The sequence below is a fragment of the Bos indicus x Bos taurus genome, chromosome 11 (assembly GCF_003369695.1).
Source record: "Bos indicus x Bos taurus breed Angus x Brahman F1 hybrid chromosome 11, Bos_hybrid_MaternalHap_v2.0, whole genome shotgun sequence".
In the NCBI taxonomy this organism is placed as follows: domain Eukaryota; kingdom Metazoa; phylum Chordata; class Mammalia; order Artiodactyla; family Bovidae; genus Bos; species Bos indicus x Bos taurus.
In genome coordinates, this window is record NC_040086.1 from 80072329 (window position 1) to 80091748 (window position 19420).

A 19420-nucleotide genomic window follows, 5' to 3' on the forward strand; every position below is an offset into this window, starting at 1 on the left:
ATAACTTAATATTTGGAGGTATTGATGTATTATATGTTGTTGTTTAGTCGCTAAGCCGTGTCTGACTCTTGTGACCCCATGCTCCCAGAGTAGCCCACCAGGCTCCTCTGTCCATGGAATTTCCTAGGCAAGAATACTGGAGTGGGTTGCCGTTTCCTTGGGCTTCCCTGATAGCTCAGTTGGTAAAGAATCCGCCTGCAATGCAGGAAACCCTGGTTTGATTCCTGGGATGGGAAGATCCATTGAAAGGATAGGCTACCTACTCCGGTATTCTTGGGCTTCCCTTGTGGCTCAGCTGGTAAAGAATCCGCCTGCAATGCAGGGGACCTGGGTTCGATCCCATTTCCTTCTCCAGGAGGATCTTCCTGACCCAGAAATCAAATTCGTGTTTCCTGCATTACAGGAGGATTCTTCAGCCCTGAGCCACCTAGGAAGCCACAGATTCTTTTTTTTTTTTTTTTTTACAAAAAGGGAAAGAAAAAAAAGCTATAAAAAAGAAATCTGATTCTCATACCACTAGTAATTAGTTGCATGATCCCGAGCAAGTTTCTAATCCTCTTCTGGTTATACATTCTATGTTTCAAATCTTTGTCCATTTGGCATACCTGTGAACCTCTGGGGATATGTAAGAAGTAGCTTTCCAAATTTAATCAACTACTACAACCATGAGTTTCACTACATATACAATTTTGTGAATTTTATTTCACAAAAGAGAATGAGATTACTGAAACTGGAAGAGCAGTTGAAAGTATCTTCACATTGAAAGTAAATGTAACTCCCAGAAAGGTACAACAGAAGACATGAGAATGCAGGCAATTATAAAGAGTTATCCTCTGGGGAACAAGTTGTAATATCCAAAAATGCTTTAGAGGCTTGTGGAAGAAATGAGTAAAACTGAACAAATGGGCACAGCATTTACTCTGTCTAGTGCTATGCTAACATTTCAAGGATATAACTAAAGCATAATCAATAAAGATATTTTTTAAAATGGAAAAAGTCTGTTATAAAAATATACATTATCTGGAGTTTTCACTACAGAGGATAATGCTTTAAAACCAAAGTTTTAGGGAACATTTTAATTACAGTTTTGATTAAAATGGCAAGGGTCTCATAATATATAGAACTACATAAAATTTTTCTACTACACATTAATCAGATACCTTCCTTCTGCTTCTGCTAATGCCATCAGTACTAGAATACTAAGTTATACCTGAATACTTTAAATTTCAAGTGTTTTGGAACCTTAGTTTTAATCTCTGACTTAAAGGAAGAGGACTATCCAAACAGGTACCAGAGTCATCTTTATCCTTATGGTTACGTAGAAAACTCGGAGGCTCTTTTGCTGCATCTGGGAGACAGGCTTCTTCATTTCTAGCTGTTTTATAAACCTGGACACACTGCTCAATTTCTTTAATATATGCCTTAGGGTTACTCAATTTGTTGGGATCATTTTTCTTGAACTGGGTTGGGCTATGCTTCTGAGAACTCTGCTTCATTTTTTGAGTTGTGGATTTAGCTTTCCCAAACTTTGGGACACTCTCTTCATCAGAGGAAAGTCTGTCAAGGCACACACTCTTCTTCATTACAGTTTTCCGAGCAATTTGAATGCCAGCTTTTCTACTACGATCTAAAGTAGCATTTGGTGGCCCAGTTCTAACATTGGAGGTTTTCGTTCCTGGGTCATTGACAGACAAGGGTACAGATGTATTTGATTTATCATTTTCTTGAAATAGCTGGTCTCCTTTTAGAACTTTACAGCTTCTAGGTTCATTTTGCAAATGAATTCCCAGATCCTTGGAAAGATGTGGTGGACAATGAGAAGTACTATTAGCAACACACTGTTCTTTTACAGTAAGTAAGGACAAAGTTTTTAGGCCAACATCTGGTTCTACAGTATTCTGAGGATATGATTTTATAAGTATTCGTTCCTTTAAGGGTAAATCCTGAAGATGTAAATCACTAATGCCAGAAAGTAGGTGCTCCTCAGGATTAGTCTTCTGAAGATCCCAACAGGACAGTTTATTAACACTGGTGGTGTGTCGTTCTGCTTCACAACACAACTGCTCTGGATTATTTTTAAAACTGTCAGGAATAGCTGTTTCAAGTTCCGATTTTAAACCATGAGTAAATGTGTTCCTGGAGATGGCCGGAGATTTACTAAAAGAAGTACCTTCCCAGTCGATGGTGCTCAAGTGCAGATCAGCAACTGCGGATATATTATGGGATGAGGTACTAGGTTGACTAGATTCTGCAATTAGAGACTTACTGATATCTTTAATTTGCTGCATAGCCAAAGACCTTGGAGAAGATATTAACTGTTCCTGTGCAGTCAAACAGGCAGCATCTTCAGCTAAAAGCAAGACATTCAATGATGTGGAAATAGATTCCTCGGGTGATGCAGAACAAGGGGAAATTTCCAAGCTTAACTTGGAATTCTGATCAGGAAAGATTTCCCATGTGGGTTTTAAAGTCATATGTGACTGAACTTTCATCATCTCATCTGATTCTAGCAAACTGTTTCCTTTAGACTTAATTTTCATGCCTGAAAAGAAACAAATACATAATACAATTAAAATCTATTTTAAATCTATTTTATTTTCTTTAATGTGGGTAAATAAAAAAGAGTTCAGATCAGAAATCTATATGATCAATTTTTTCCTCTTTTGTCTCAATGCATTCCTGAAAACTGTTTTATAAATTATATAAACTAATTAGTGTTTATAAACTAATTATAACAAAAATAATTATTAATAAAATATTATAAAATATTTTCTTTCAGAAATACTGTTATTACTGTCATGTTATAAAATAATGTTAAAATTTCTTCACTGAGTTCTGGGAAATAAAATGTATTTATAATCCTAAATATGTTATACATACTAATTGGTCAATAAATGGTTAGTATAATTACTATTATTAACACTCAGTTAAGTTACCAGACTCAGAGCAGAATGTTTTTTTCCAGGTTTTCATATTTTAAAACAAAGTATGTCAAGACAAAGGAGCAAGAGTATAATCCTTACTCTTGATTTTACAGAATCAGCAAAATTTGGACACGGTAGATTCAAATAAGACAGTTCATTTATGTGTGCAGCATAAATAGTTATCAAATGGGATACTTACTTTTTTGTTTCGTCCCTTTATTTTCTGACTTTTGTTTTTGGTAAATAGCAACAATCTCAGGATAAGCTGCTTCAAACAATGACTCTTCTTCTATTGTTTGTACAGCCAATTCTCCATGTTTATCTTCTATAGTATAATGTTCTAACGGATTAAAAATACAATAAAACAACCTTACTAACAGATCTGAAATACTCCGTTTTCCCAGGTAACGCATTTTACGAGGTCAACTAGGTTATCACAAATGGATAACTCATGTAAATCTTACAACATCTCTATTCTAATAATCTGTTGATACAGAAGTGATCTTTTTCCACCTGGCAAGAGCTGGAATGAAGTTCCATTTAAATTAAAACTTTAAATTTCTCTTGTTTTAAAGATGGTAGGAACAGCTTAGAGAAAGGTTCAGTTCAGTTCAGTTCAGTCGCTTAGTCGTGTCCGACTCTTTGCGACCCCACGAACTGCAGCACACCAGGCCTCCCTGTCTGTCACCAACTCCCAGAGTTCACTCAAACTCACGTCCATCGAGTCAGTAATGCCATCCAGCCATCTCATCCTGTCGTCCCCTTCTCCTCCTGCCTCCAATCCTTCCCAGCATCAGAGTCTTTTCCAATGAGTCAACTCTTCTCATGAGATGGTCAAAGTACTGGAATTTCAGCTTTAGTAGCATCAGCCCTTCCAAAGAACACCCAGGGCTGATCTCCTTCAGAATGGACTGGTTGGATCTTCTTGCAGTCCAAGGGACTCTCAAGAGTCTTCTTCAGCACCACAGCTCAAAAGCATCAATTCTTCGGTACTCAGCTTTCTTTACAGTCCAATTCTCACATCCATACATGACCACTGGAAAAACCATACCCTTGACTAGACAGACCTTTGCTGGCAAAGTAATGTCTCTGCTTTTCAATATGCCATCTAGGTTGGTCATAACTTTTCTTCCAAGGAGTAAGCGTCTTTTAATTTCATGGCTGCACTCACCATCTGCAGTGATTTTGGAGCCCCCAAAAATAAAGTCTGACACTGTTTCCACTGTTTCCCCATCTATTTCCCATGAAGTGATGGGACCAGATGTCATAATCTTCATTTTCTGAATGTTGAGTTTTAAGCCAACTTTTTCACTTTCCTCTTTCACCTTCATCAAGAGGCTTTTTAGTTCCTCTTCACTTTCTGCCATAAGGGTGGTGTCATCTGCATATCTGAGATTATTGATATTTCTCCCGGCAATCTTGATTCCAGCTCGTGCTTCTTCCACTCCAGCGTTTCTTATGATGTACTCTGCATATAAGTTAAATAAGCAGGGTGACAATATACAGCCTTGACGTACTCCTTTTCCTATTTGGAACCAGTCTGTTGTTCCATGTCCAGTTCTAACTGTTGCTTCCTGACCTGCATACAAATTTCTCAAGAGGCAGGTCAGGTGGTCTGGTATTCCCATCTCTTGAAGAATTTTCCACAGTTTATTGTGATCCACACAGTCAAAGGCTTTGGCATAGTCAATAAAGCAGAAATAGATGTTTTTCTGGAACTCTCTTGCTTTTTCTATGATCCAGCAGATGTTGGCAATTTGGTCTCTGGTTCCTCTGCCTTTTCTAAAACTAGCTTGAACATCTGGAAGTTCATGGTTCACGTATTGCTGAAGCCTGGCTTGGAGAATTTTGAGCATTACTTTACTAGAGTGTGAGATGAGTGCAATTGTGTGGTAGTTTGAGCATTTTTTGGCATTGCCTTTCTTTGGGATTGGAATGAAAACTGACCTTTTCCAATCCTGTGGCCACTGCTGAGTTTTCCAAATTTGCTGGCATATTGAGTGCAGCACTTTCACAGCGTCATCTTTCAGGATTTGAAATAGCTCCACTGGAATTCCATCACCTCCACTAGCTTTGTTCGTAGTGATGCTTTCTAAGGCCCACTTGACTTCACATTCCAGGATATCTGGCTCTAGGTGAGTGATCACACCATCATGATTATCTGGGTCGTGAAGATCTTTTTTGTACAGTTCTTCTGTGTATTCTTGCCACTTCTTCTTAATATCTTCTGCTTCTGTTAGGTCCATACTATTTCTGTCCTTTATCGAGCCCATCTTTGCATGAAATGTTCCCTTGGTATCTCTAATTTTCTTGAAGAGATCTCTAGTCTTTCCCATTCTGTTGTTTTCCTCTATTTCTTTGCATTGATCACTGAGGAAGGCTTTCTTATCTCTTCTTGCTATTGTTTGGAACTCTGCATTCAGATGCTTATATCTTTCCTTTTCTCCTTTGCTTTTCGCTTCTCTTCTTTTCACAGCTATTTATAAGGCCTCCCCAGACAGCCATTTTGTTTTTTTGCATTTCTTTTCATGGGGACGGTCTTGATCCCTGTCTCCTGTACAATGTCATGAACCTCAGTCCATAGTTCATCAGGCACTCTATCAGATCTAGTCCCTTAAATGTAAAGGTTAGTCAGTTTTAATTCAGTATCATAAGTGTAAAATTCCAGATAAAGAATGAAAACAGACAATTTCTAAAACTTTAACATTGGCTTTCTTTAGCAGTAGCTTCTGAAAAGAACAGAATTGAAAGGTCATCAAAACTATTACCATTTTCCAGATTGAGTTTCAAAGATTATCAGTCTCTCAAGGAAATACCCAGGCTTACTTGGACTCACAAGAATAATAATAACTCAAGTCAATAAACAAAAATGAGAATGCTAATGTGTACATTTACAATGAGATACATAAACAGTACACTAGATTCTTATGTTTATCCTATATGAGGGCAAAACTACATAAGAAGCCAAACTATCAAGAAATGTAAGTTAATGTGTCCGAAGTAGAAACAATGGAAACAAGGGAACTTAAGAGTATTTCTTAAAGCAACCTGGGGTACATTTTCTCCTTAAGGGATTAACTCCAACAAGGATAAGTGAAAGTGGGCACCTAACCCTGAGTTCTAGATAGAAGAGATGCATGGCCAAACTGGGTTAATGGCATTGTCTTTGCTGAAAATACACTGTAGTAGGTGAAACTGTTTCTACACGGTTTTCAAAATTCTTTAGCTACTTTTTTATTATTCCCTTGAACAGCTTATGTAATTCTTTATCGTTCATCAACTAGAACTTATTGACAAATCTATTCTCTCACTCAGTCACATGTAGTCATACAATCCAATTTCAAAGCCAAACAGAAATGAATTTGGGATTATTTTCCATTTTAAGTGCTCAGTTCTTCCCCTGCCTTCAGTTTTGGAGCTAATTCAGAGCTCACTGTATTTCTGTCTACAGAAAATATAGAGTCACTTGACACTATAAATTCCCATGAAAACTAAATACAATAAAGAAAGAAAAGGAAGGAAAGGAAGAAAGGAAAAAAGGAAAGGAAGCACCACAGGTGCTATCAGCAACCTTCATTTCTTGAGAACTGACTATACAGTGAAATCCAATGACCAGACTATTTGTAGTAGTATTTTCTTTAGAAATAGACATCAAAACCATTTCCATATTGTTTTTGTAAACATTAACTACAAAAGGAATATCAATTTAAGACATTTAAAATTTATTATGAGTTACATATAGCACAGGTACACTGGTGTATGTGATTCATTTCTTTTTTATATACACGTTTTACATATGATATCTGCTAAACATACATGACTAAATGTTATAAATTTTGCTTACAGTATGTACATACCAGGCTTTTCCCATTCTATTTCAAAACAATGAACTCCATTTCTGATTCGGTTTTTAACGATTCTGAAAAAAAAAAAAACCCACACATCTAATGGGGTCTAATTGCACGAGTTATTTGGAAATCTTCAATTTGTTGACTGAATAACTCAATGCCCACTAATTTTTATTGTTTTAATAATATTCTAAAGATTCTGTGGGGAACTACTGAGTAGTTATTTCTGATTTGCTTATTTAAAAGATAGTGTTTATAATTGTTAGATCTTATCAGATTTTCCTGTCATTATTATTCAGTGTTCCTCTTTTACATATTAACAATTTTTGTTTTAAAGTCTATTTTGCTTCTATTAACTTTGCTACATCACTTTGGTAAATTTTTGCCTTGGTAAATCTTTTTTTTTTTTTTTTTAATTTTATTTTTAAACTTTACATAATTGTATTAGTTTTGCCAAATATCAAAATGAATCCGCCACAGGTATACATGTGTTCCCCATCCTGAACCCTCCTCCCTCCTCCCTCCCCATACCATCCCTCTGGGTCGTCCCAGTGCACTAGCCCCAAGCATCCAGTATCGTGCATCGAACCTGGACTGGCAACTCGTTTCTTACATGATATTTTACATGTTTCAATGTCATTCTCCCAAATCTTTTAAAACTGTTTTATTTTCAAACTTAATATAGTTTTATTCTGCACGTGCCCTATAAAGCAGAATATTGCTAAATTTTGTTTACTCATCTAATATAATGTCTTAATATATGAGTTTAATCCACTTACATTCATTATGATTACTGACATAGTTGGATTTATTCATACATCTTATTTGCGGTTCTGGTTACTAAGCTCATCTTTGTTATTTTACCTTTCCACCTTCCTATAATTCTTTTGGTTGGAGTTGTACATTCCTATTTTATGTACTGGTTTTAAAGATAGAAGTGGTATTTCTCATGTTTTAGTGATTATCCTTAACTATTTACATGCATACTTTGGGAGTGTCAGTTTATTATAATTTTCATATACTATCAAGCATTATAAAGATATGTATATACATATTTTTTCCATTCAATTTATTAAATTAGCTAAATATATTTTTTCAATTTCTATAGCTGACCACTGTTTGTTATTATCCTCAATTTCCCCCAAGTTCATTTTCCTTCTTGCTGAAGTCAACTTTTAGCAGTGCTTTTAACGAGGGTCTGTGAGTGGCAAACTTTTAATCTTCATATGTCTGCAAGTGTCTTGCCAGCCAGTGAATAATTTTAATGATGTCTTGGTTGCCAATTATTTTTAGTCAAAGCTTTGAAATATTACTCCATTATTCTGACGTCTACTATTGTCATCAAAGATGTATGCTAATGGATTGTGACTCCTTTGGAACTTATCTTTTTTAATACTTTCCCAAAACTTTTTATTTTGAAAATTTTCAAACATTAAGAAAAGTTTCAATAGTAAAATGAATAATCATATACCCTTCACTGAGAGTCACCAATTCTCAGTTTCAGCCCTTCCACTTACATTTCTGTTCCCTTTCTGGTCCACTGACACTGAGATAATTACCTAGTTAAGCCTAGCTACAACTTTTTATAGGGGCCTCCCAGGTGGCAATAGTGGTAAAGAACCCACCTGCCACTGCAGGTTAGACATAAAAGACACAGGTCCCTGGGTCGGGAAGACCCCATGGAGGAGGGCACAGTAACCTATTCCAGTATTCTTGCCCGAAGAATCCCATGGACAGAGGAGCCTGGCGGGCTAAAGTCCGTAGGATCACACAGAGTCAGAGACAACTGAAGCAACTTAGCACAGCACAACTTTTTATATTTCTTTAACAGTCTATTATTACTACATGCTTGAGGCTGAAAAGTATCAAAGCGTTAACTTACTATGTTATCTTGACACTAACCCCTGAACAAGCTTTTAATATTCCAGCAGACCTTTCCTCCATTCTTCTAAAACAAAGAGATATATTGATATATCCTACTATTAAAGACATTAAGAAGAATACTTTAGATCATAAGATGTTCCAATGAAAACATAGGGAGTTGTCCATACAATTCTTTATATTACCGAATCGGCTGCAGTTGATTAGAGTTCCTTCGACCGAGCTTCCTTTCTGTCATGTCATAGTGGGTCAACAGTGTCAACAATTTCTCACATGCATAGTGATTGGGCCACTCCATTTTTTCAAGAGTAAATCTCTGTAAATGTAATAAAAAATATAATAAGACTTCACTATCTCTTGGTGAACAAATAGCACTCTCAGGTGATCTTATCTTTTCCATAAGAGATAACTAATATTAAAGTTGTGTCAACAAGAAGATTCCCATAAGCAGTGAGCCTCCTAAGGAGGCAATATTGCACAATGATTTCACTGTGAGGGTTCTGGGTCTGAATGCCAGCATATTTCCTAGATGTTGGGTAAATTACTTAACGTCTTTCAGCCTCATGTTTTCTCTCTGTAAAATACAATCCAGCACACGGATTATGAAGTTAGCGAAGATTACACGCAATGTGTTAAATATGATATCAAATTTTAAATGTTCAATAAATGTTGGTTGCCATTATTATTACTGTGGTTGGTAGAGCTAAGCAATAAGCAGTTACAGTTTATCGAGTGACTGTTTTTCTACTTACTGTACTAAGGGTTAATACAAATAGTCTCATCAAATCCTCAAAGTGACTTCACAAGATAGGTAATCTTGTTTCTAATTTTGAGGAAAACACATATCCAGGGTTACATGGTAAGTGACAGACTGTCCGAATTTAAATTTAGGTCAATGTGCTTATAAACTGTACTGTTTTCCGTAACAATATGCTTGACCTTTACATTCTCCAGTTATTAGCATCTCTCCCTCAACACAGTCCTGAATACAACATATCTACACAAGGCCTTTAAGGTGTCTTGTAAAGAACAGCATAACTGTGATTTGTCTTACAGTTTGCAATATATAGCTACTGTGTGACAAAGGAATGAAAAGTAGATATAAATGCCTGCAAAATATACATGCATTCAATAGCTATCTACTTCAAACCTCCTCCCAGAGCAATCAAAGTGATTACCTCTTCTTATCTTTCTAGTATCCAACTTTACACTGTAAAGTAAGAGTTTATTTTCAAATACCTGAAACAATAATAAATCAGGTCTTTGGTACCTGACTGCCTTCACCAATTTATCCTTGTTCAGAAGGAATTCTTGAGTAACCTAGCAAGAGAAGAGAAAGTAAGCATGGAACATTCAAACTTTTATAAAAACCTTCTGAGATAAACACATAGTTGAATTATTACTCATTACCTCATGGAATGGGAATCCCTCACAACTGCAAGCTTTTCTGAAAATAAGTTATATACAGGTTATTAATATAATCAGGCAATTTTAGATAGACTTTAAAATCATGTATGGATGTGAAAGTTTGACTATAAAGAAAGCTGAGTGCTGAAAAATTGATGCTTTTGAACTGTGGTGTTGTAGAAGACTCTTGAGAATCCCTTGGACTGCAAGGAGATCCAACCAGTCCATCCTAAAGGAAATCAGTCCTGGGTGTTCATTGGAAGGACTGATGTTGAAGCTGAAACTCCAATACTTTGGCCACCTGATGCAAAGAGCTGACTCATTTGAAAAGACCCTGATGCTGGGAAAGACTGAGAGCAGGAGGAGAAGGGGACGACAGAGGATGAGATGGCTGGATGGCATCACCGACTCAATGGACATGGGCTTGGGTGGACTCTGGGAGTTGGTGATGGACAGGGAGGTCTGGCATGCTGAGGTTCATGGGGTTGCAAAGAGTCGGACACAACTGAGCGACTGAACTGAACTGAAAATTATCACCTCTAATCTCCTTTTCTGAAAAGTGTCCTTGCATAGTATACCAGTTATCAACCTTCTCACTGAAATATTATTAAATTACTATCTCATAAGATGGCCAAACTTTTGAACAGAATCAAGAAAGGGATTTTGTGAAACATTAATCTACACACGAGGGGAAGTTATGTGGAAATAATTCAACCAAAGGTATATAAATAGGTCACACAGCAGAAAACACTGAGTACAAAAATATAACCTTACTTCTTAATATTGTTTTCTACAGCATTCAGTTGCCTCTCATGTTCTGTACGGTGCCATTCACAAGGACAACGGTATTCATAATCATGTGGTTCACAGTATCGATCAGTTTGACATAATTTGCATCCATTACGTTCATGATCCTTAGATGAACCTTTACGGAGACACAAAAAGTATAATTTTCACTGCCTTTTAGAATTATCTTCTATATACATTTTTTCTTTGCCTTACCTAAATTTTCAAAAACAAACACTGCCTAGCATAACACCTAGCATATAGAAGGGTTTCAATACATTTTAATAGAGTAATAAACACAATAGTAATTCTTAGGATAAACTGAGTCCTTAGCTGTTACCATCACTGACACTATTTTTTTGTAAATTACTCTTCTATCTGAAAGTGTTAATTTGTAATATGAAACTGTACATTTGGAGTAATGAATAGAAGACGGTGCAGTGCGTGGTAGTTACACACAAGAAGGATACTGTTGGTAAAAAATTATTTAGTCAATAGAATAATTCTTGGAATTTTAAAAAATAGGAATATGAAAGGAATACAGCAGTTATTACCTCTGCTAGTGGCTAGCTCTCAGTTATCTATATAGCTGTTTTTAAACTAAGCTTGGAACATAAACAAATTCTGGTTGTGGCCTGGATGTTGGGCCCTAGTGGCCATTAAAAGGAAAGCATGACTACCTTCAGCACTGTCTTGAGAATATATGAGAGCTTATATAAGTGATATGACCTAAAACCATCATTCATAAGGCATCAAAAAAAAACAAACAGCCTGTAGAATGGCATCTTATCTATAAACACATTTATTTCTTCCATGCTATCATCTATAATTCTTAAATACCAATGAAAATATATTAAGAAAAATAGATAGAGCAGAATTTCTTTTAAAAGATGAGCTAACATGATCTTCTAATCTCTCCTGAGAGCAAAAGGCTTTTTTGACCCAGTATATGTCAGAAACACCTTTTTTTTTTTTTTTAAGATAATTCTTACATTGCAAAGAGAGAGATGGGTTTTTTTATCTATTTATTAGTTCCCTGATCAGGGATTGAACCCGGGCCTTTGGCAGTGAAACCGCGGAGTATTAGCAACTGGACTGCCAGGGAATTTCCAGGGAGATCATTTTTTTCAATCAAGACTAATGAAGAGAATCCAGGCTATTTTCAGTAACAGTGAACATGTATTAGAAATTAATGTTAAGTCACTATCTTCACACACAATAAAAATACACCATATAAATATAAACAAATTACTGATATAAAAACAAGGGGTTTCACTTCCATTTTCCCCTAAGATTTATGAGTACAATTTTTTCTTAAAATGGATTTCTACATTGAAAACATAATTTTAACACTGAAATAATTTGATAATGCAGTTTGAAGCTACAGTTATCCTATATCTATCATTGATATGACATTACTTCATTCTGTAAGTATTTACTGAGTGTCTACTGTATCTATGTGACACAACTCCTGACTCTGCGGGTTCCCAATCTGGTAAGGAAGGTAGGTAAGTAAAAAATACCAAAGGAATAGAGATGAAACATAGGTATATACTAAACATAGGTAGCTTGACAGCAGTGTTCTAGAGATATCATTCCTTATGTCCGCTTACCTGGATGGGAACACACAGAGCAATGAGCCAGTTTGTTAACGAGTACTGGTTGTGAATTAGAGTAACAAGATTTTTCACTCCACTGATTAAACCTTCAAAAGAAAATGGTTAAAAAAAAAACAACAAACAAATACTAAGGTCACCAAACTGCCATGTTCTCAAAGGTCAGGCTATTCTGCTCCTTTCCACTTGCCTACTTACTTTCCCTTTGGCAGTAAAGTTGCTGTCCTAGCCTGGGAACATAAAAACATAAAAAAATTTAAAACTCAGGGGAAGGTTAGTCTAAACTAATAAAAATTAGAATGACGGATTATTACAAGAAAATATAATCTCATTATTTTCAACTGTGAAGACAAACATAAAATACTGCCAAAAGTTCGCCTTTGCTGAAACTGTCTCAATAAGAACGATTTATAGTTAGCCAAGAGTCATATTTGTTTGCTTTTCCTTTTTTATTCTTCACAATTCCCAAATCGTTCCTTAACTCATCCCCATGCCAAAGTACACCTTTGCTTTCCTGCTTTGGAAAATAGTAATCGCTGATGTTAATAATGAGTTTATTAAAGTCTTAGATCTATCATTAGCCTTACAGTGGAAAGAGAGGCATCTTAGGAAAGAGCATGAATATCTGAAATCTTACTCATGGTCATTCCAATCTTCATTTCTACCACTTGATGCTTCTTTTCATTTACTCACTATCTCATACCTACTGGAGGCCAAGATTATTTTAACTGTCTCAGTGTCCTGGTTCCTTTCCTTCTATTCATTCTATGCTTTATTATCATCAATATTCATTTTTTATAAAACATTGCCCTCATCAAGGAAATATAATTGATAGATTCGTTTTGAAAGCTCAAAACAAAACAGCACAGTTTGCAAACTTCAGTATATTCTTATCTTAATTTTCCTGAATCCTCAAATGAAGTGAAAGTGTTAGTTGCTCAGTCATGTCCCACTCTTTGCAACCCCATTGACTATAGCCTGCCAGGCTCCTCTGTCCATAGGGTTCTCCAGGCAAGAATACTACAGTGGGTTGCCATTTCCTTCTCCAGGAGAATTTTCCAGACTCAGGGATCAGATCTAGCTCTACTGCATCACAGGTAGATTCTTTACCTTCTGAACTACCAGAGAAGCCTGAATCCTCAAATCATATAGTCTAAATTCATTATAATTTGTGAATACAGAACAAAGGGTAGTGAAGTAAAACTTTTGACCAAGTGTTACTAATTAAATATTTGCAACATGTCAGACATTTCATTTATAGAAAAATACAGTATTGAAGTATTTATATAAAACAATTTTAAATATAAAATTATATTGGTTTATCTTTACTTGTTGATAAAATAGTCTAAGATAGCTTATGGCAAACATCCATGGTTATAAATAAACAAATGTGACATCTTCCTACTTGTGTTTGTAGTGAGCTAATAATATTGACTATACAAAGCATGGCTTAGGACATGTTCTTTTCAACTTTCTTTGGAAAATGCCAGAATAAATAAGTGATTGTCAATGAAAATATAGATCAGCTTAAAAATACAAAACCCTTTTTTGGAAAGCCCAATACTTATTTTACACACTATTAAATTCAACAAGACTAGAAGACTAATGTCATAAGCAAAAATAATTTTTAGTTACCTTTGAAGTAAACTTTGCCCTTTCAAAATTTTTATCAGTTTTAATGCTTGCTCTTTTCCAACTCCAGGGACTCCCTTTCAGAAAGTGGGAAAAGAAATTCAAATGTTAATCACTAGAGAACAGATTGAAAGATGATGACTGTGCAGCTCAGAGAAGAAGGTAACTCTCCGTGTGCAAGACGCATTGTTAGGTGTAAATGAAAACTGCAGAAGAGAATATGGTGTGGCTTAGATTTGTAGGTTAAATAGCAATTACAGTGTTAACTTATGTAACCAAAAAAGTCAGAAGGTTACATACAAAAGCACTTACAGTTTATTTTAGGAGAGGGAGGAACAGCATTTTAGATGAACAGCATTTCATTTTCTATGTTCATTATTTTGATAATATTTTAACTTAACCTAATGATGCAATATTTATAATCAGGAAAAGGCATGTTCTTTGACTATATGAAACATTTAATATTGAAAGACCGAGACATCCAATAGAACAAAGGAGAATTCCAAGTTAATTCCTGAAATTAGTAACTTAAGAAAATTAAAACAAACATTTAATTTCCAATACTATATATATATATACACACATATACACATACATCTCTATATATATATAAATAAAAGTATATTCACATGATAATTTCTGGTTTAGATTGAGTCTTCTAGTTCCTATAAAAGTTTATTAATATGTCTTTGTAAGCAATGCCGCTCTTTAGTCAATATGTATCAGGATACACATATCAGAGTTAAAATACTTCCAAACTGGTTAGTAAACAGTCACTGCCCACATATCCTGAGTGCCTGCTGGCAAAGGAGTCTTCACCCTAATGTGAGTTCCCTTCCCAACCCACCTATACTGAGGATTAGGGTTACACATGGCACAACAGAGGGTGCCAGAAGCTCGTTCCATTTCTATGTCTTTAGTAAACCAGTTACTAGATATTTTGCATATGACCCTTCCTGTATTAGCATTTAGTTACATATTAAATTTTTTTCCAAAATTTTTTCAGCAAATTATGTTATTATAGCAGTGTCTTAAAGATCATTAAGTACAATGATATAAATAGATAGCAGTTTTGGTTGCAAAGATATAAAAAATCAAAATAGGCAAGGCTAGTCTATAATATAATAAATACCACTATTTATTAGTGGTTTTTGTGAGTTCAAGTTTGCAAATTTTTTCTTATATTCAACACTGGGTTGTTTCCAGTGAAACTGAAACTGGTTTTTGTGAGTTCAAGTTTGCAAATTTTTTCTTATATTCAACACTGGGTTGTTTCCAGACTTTAGTTATGATACAATTACATATGAAATAGGAATCTTCTATTTCAGAATGAGAACTATAATAATTATTTTTTTGTGTTATTTAACAGCTTTTTTTCCTCCTGTTTTCTTTTCTTGTTAAAAAATTATTGATTTCTCTATTTAGTCACTGGTGACACAGATTAGAAATCAGAATTAATAATTTTACTATCCTATTTATTTTTTCCCTCTTCTATGGCCTAGTGAAAAAAAATACATGTCATCTCTCTTTAGACTTCTCTTAGGTATACAGTCTATAGTATAATGAAGGATTTAAAAAGGATACAAAGATGATCAGCAGGGACATAATAATGGGACTTTATAAAAATAGTAGGAGCTACAATATAAATCATTTTGTATTTTTAAATATCATATTTATGAATGGGGTTATCATTTTAATTCTTAATTCATCCCTCACTTATTATACCTGTCACTGAGTATGTATTGTTATCTTAAGATATAAAAAGGCTTTCATGAGCAAAGCTCAATGCAGTGCTAAGAGGCATAGATGGATGAATGACTTAGCCCAATAATCATGTTGCCTAGCAACAGTAACAATAACATGGAGCATGTGTACAGTTAAAAAGTTACTATGGAGATTCAAAACCAGAACACAGACAAACAGTGATAGAAACTAATATTGGCATGAGACAAGAAAAGAGTAGCTCCTATTTCTCTAAAAGGACAGTCAAATGTGCATATGAATCTCTTACAGTAATAGAATACTGAGATTCAAGCTGTAGTACCAGTTATGATTCTATTCTCATTTACAACATTCAGTGTCACAGTGAGCGAGCATTTTAATGTCACTTGAAATGTTGATTATTTTAGTTACTGAATAGTTTATTACACCCACATCTAAATTAGGTCCTTAACTATATAATACCATATTATATTCATATTTATGTACCATGTAAGGTACGAGAAAAAGCCACTATGAATACTAAATAAATACAATCTCAGCATACCTTTGGAAGATAATCACAGCCAAGTAGTATTGCCAGCCCAACCAGAGCATCTCTATTCAAACCCAGTTTACTCTTGATGGATGACATTGTGTAACAGTCAACATGTGGGTCCTAGAAGAAAGTACAGATTTAGTTTCATCTTCAGAAAACTAAACAAAATCAACATTGTAAAACATCATCTGTCAAAGCTGCCGTTAAATATTTATTCCTAGAAGTTTAAAATTATCTTGATCACCAGAATCTTCATATAACCTAACATTTTAACATCTGAAAATAAAATCGTTTCAAAAATAGCTTTAAAAAAACAACTATAGTAGTCATTTTTTTCTTCTTGTTTTTTGGTGTCTACAAAAGTAGATTTTCATCTTACATAATGAAACATAAAATGTATTCTATAGAAAGTAAACATTCCCTGTAAACACATCATCTGAAGTAACTATGATTGACAGCCACGCATATTCCTCTAAGAAACTCTTTTCTTTAACACATATATACAAATGCTTATTTAAAGTAAAAATAGGCTTATATAAAAATACTATTTTGCAATATTTCTTGCCCACTAATACATTTGGATATCTTAGTTGCTTCAGTCATGTTCGACCCTTTGCAACCCTATGGACTGCAGCCCTCCAGGCTCCTCCCTCCATAAGATTCTCCAGGCAAGAATACTGGAGTGTGTTGCCATGCCTTCCTCCCTCTCTATCTTACTGACCCAGGGATTGAACCCGCATCTCTCATGTCTCCTGCATTGGCAGGTAAGTTCTTTACTACTAGAGCCACCTAGGCCTTAATGACTTCTTACTATTATACTAGATGGACTCCCAAGACAGTTTTTCTCAATGGGGACACTGGGAGCATTTTCAGAAAGATAACAGAATTCTCCGGCAAATGGCTTAGTTTTCCTAGCTTCAGTACATCAAATGTCCAGTCTCCCCTGCTCAACCTTGAGCAGTTACAATGAATATGTCCCATGTATAGTACCTGCCTCCATGAAAACCATGGCTGTATTTAGCCATTCCTTATCAATGGACATTTGGGTTGTTTGCCAAGTTTTTGAAAGTATTGACAATGCTGCAACTACTAATAACATCCTTGTATATCTCTCTTTGCATACTTGGAGGTGTTCTGAGGCTTACTAACAGTGAACATTCTGGTTCAAGGCAATACATATCACATGACATTTTATAATACATAATTGAAACTGATTTAGAAGTAAACCATGTGAAACAAATCAAGTTCTTAGAGAAATCCACGTTTAAAAGAGAATGAACCATGCAGTAGTGGTATTTTTAATATGAGTAAGCATTTTATTTAGCAATTGCTGTGTACCAAGCATTATGGTAAAGAATTCCCCCTTGCAATGTAGGAGATGCCGGTCCTATCCCTGGGTTGGGAAGATCTCCTGGAGAAGAAAATGGCAACCGACTCCAGTGTTCTTGCAAGGAGAATCCCATGGACAGAGGAGCCTGGCGGGCTGTAGCCCGTAGGGTTGCAAAGAGTCAGACAAGACTTCGAGATCATGTGCACACACACACAAAAACACAAGCATTATGGTAAGCATTTTATATATTTTAGTTTATCTTCTAATAATCCCCTTAAAAAAATTAGTTTTTAAAACAAATGCTGAAAAAGAGAAAGAAAAAATACCTTGGTGTTCATAGTGAAATTCCTATAAACAGTCTGGGCCCCATAAAGGAAAGCGTCTCCATCATTGGTGAGGCAGCCATCCACATAACCACTGGCGTTGAGGTATGCACACATGGCTTCAGCTTCACCAGCAGCTTGGACCCAGGGAATTCCTAAGCATTCCAGCATATCAAGACACTGAAAAGAAAAAGTAGGTGCAACAAATCTAAGAACATTTGCATTGCTGCTTTTTACGGTGTTTAACTTACTGTTATACTACAAATACTAATAGCTTTTTAGGTGTGTTTTAAATTATGATATTTAAGAAATAATTGGAAATGTGAACACTGAATACTTTACAGCATTAAGGAATGATTGCTGAACTTTTATGTACATTAATAAATACTGTATTGAGTCATGTTTTTATTTTTTAAGAGCCGTATCTTTTAGAGAAAGGTACTGACCTGTTAAGAGAAACAATATTATGTGTGGGATTTGCTTCAAAATATTGTGGAAGTAGGGAAGCGGGTGGGAGTATACGTGAAACAAAATTGCTTGAGTTGATAATTTTTAAAGATTAGTGATGGGTTACTTTTGTATTTATTTAAAATTTTCTGTAATGAAAAGCTAAAAATTTTGATGTCAATTAAAAAATAATCTATATCCAATTAAATATTAATTTAAAATTTATTTTTTTTAAGTAATGACTATTCAATTTTCACTATTCATTGTTATCTCAAGATTTTGGAAGTATCTTTAAATTATAATAATTAATCACATTAACATTTACATTTGTAAAACCATAGCAATCCTTTTCACATGATGACCAACCCAATATGAGCTCTTTCAAAGAAGTTGCAAGTACACAATTTTGGCTTGAGAATGTAAAAGTTTACTTTTTATCACCTCCCCTGTACAATGAAACTCTGTTATTGTGGGAAACCACACAGGGGCCGGTTGTTGGAGTGCTCCAGGGAAGTCACAAGTCTGTGCAGGATGTTTGTTATCAATCTGCTGATGTATAAATAATCTCCTATAGCTTTCTTTGGGTTATAAATTTAACTCTGTTGGGTAGCTTATAGTTCAGCTTTACAGCTTAGTGCATTCTTTTTTGTTATATGTCACACTCTCATTCTATCATTGGGGAATACTGGGTATGGTGAGGGAAAGTGGCTATTTACTTGTTTCTAGAGGGACAGGCAATGGCACCCCACTCCAGTACTCTTGTCTGGAAAATCCCATGGACGGAGGAGCTTGGTGGGCTTCAGTCCATGGGGTCGCTAAGAGTCGGACACGACTGAGCGACTCCACTTTCACTTTTCATTTTCATGCATTGGAGAAGGAAATAGCAACCCATTCCAGTGTTCTTGCCTGGAGAATCCCAGGGACAGGGGAGCCTGGTGGGCTGCCGTCTGTTGGGGCGCACAGAGTTGG

The 19420-nt window shown here is 35.4% G+C and overlaps 1 protein-coding gene across 4 annotated transcripts in view; it reads right to left on the reverse strand.

Moving 5' to 3' along the window:
• Positions 1–670: 670 nt before the first annotated feature.
• GEN1 (GEN1, Holliday junction 5' flap endonuclease) overlaps positions 671–19420 on the reverse strand; it is a 28992-nt gene continuing 10242 nt past the window's right edge. For all 4 annotated transcript variants that reach the window (XM_027556024.1, XM_027556023.1, XM_027556021.1 and 1 more), the window contains 11 exons: positions 18008–18184; positions 16361–16471; positions 14098–14171; positions 12460–12551; positions 10835–10985; positions 10064–10100; positions 9893–9973; positions 8839–8969; positions 6782–6843; positions 3124–3264; positions 671–2542 (listed from right to left, as the gene is read on the reverse strand). In XM_027556024.1, the coding sequence (XP_027411825.1) occupies positions 1227–2542; positions 3124–3264; positions 6782–6843; positions 8839–8969; positions 9893–9973; positions 10064–10100; positions 10835–10985; positions 12460–12551; positions 14098–14171; positions 16361–16471; positions 18008–18184 (2373 nt within the window). In that variant the 3' untranslated portion in view covers positions 671–1226. The remainder of the gene's footprint in view (positions 2543–3123; positions 3265–6781; positions 6844–8838; positions 8970–9892; positions 9974–10063; positions 10101–10834; positions 10986–12459; positions 12552–14097; positions 14172–16360; positions 16472–18007; positions 18185–19420) is intronic.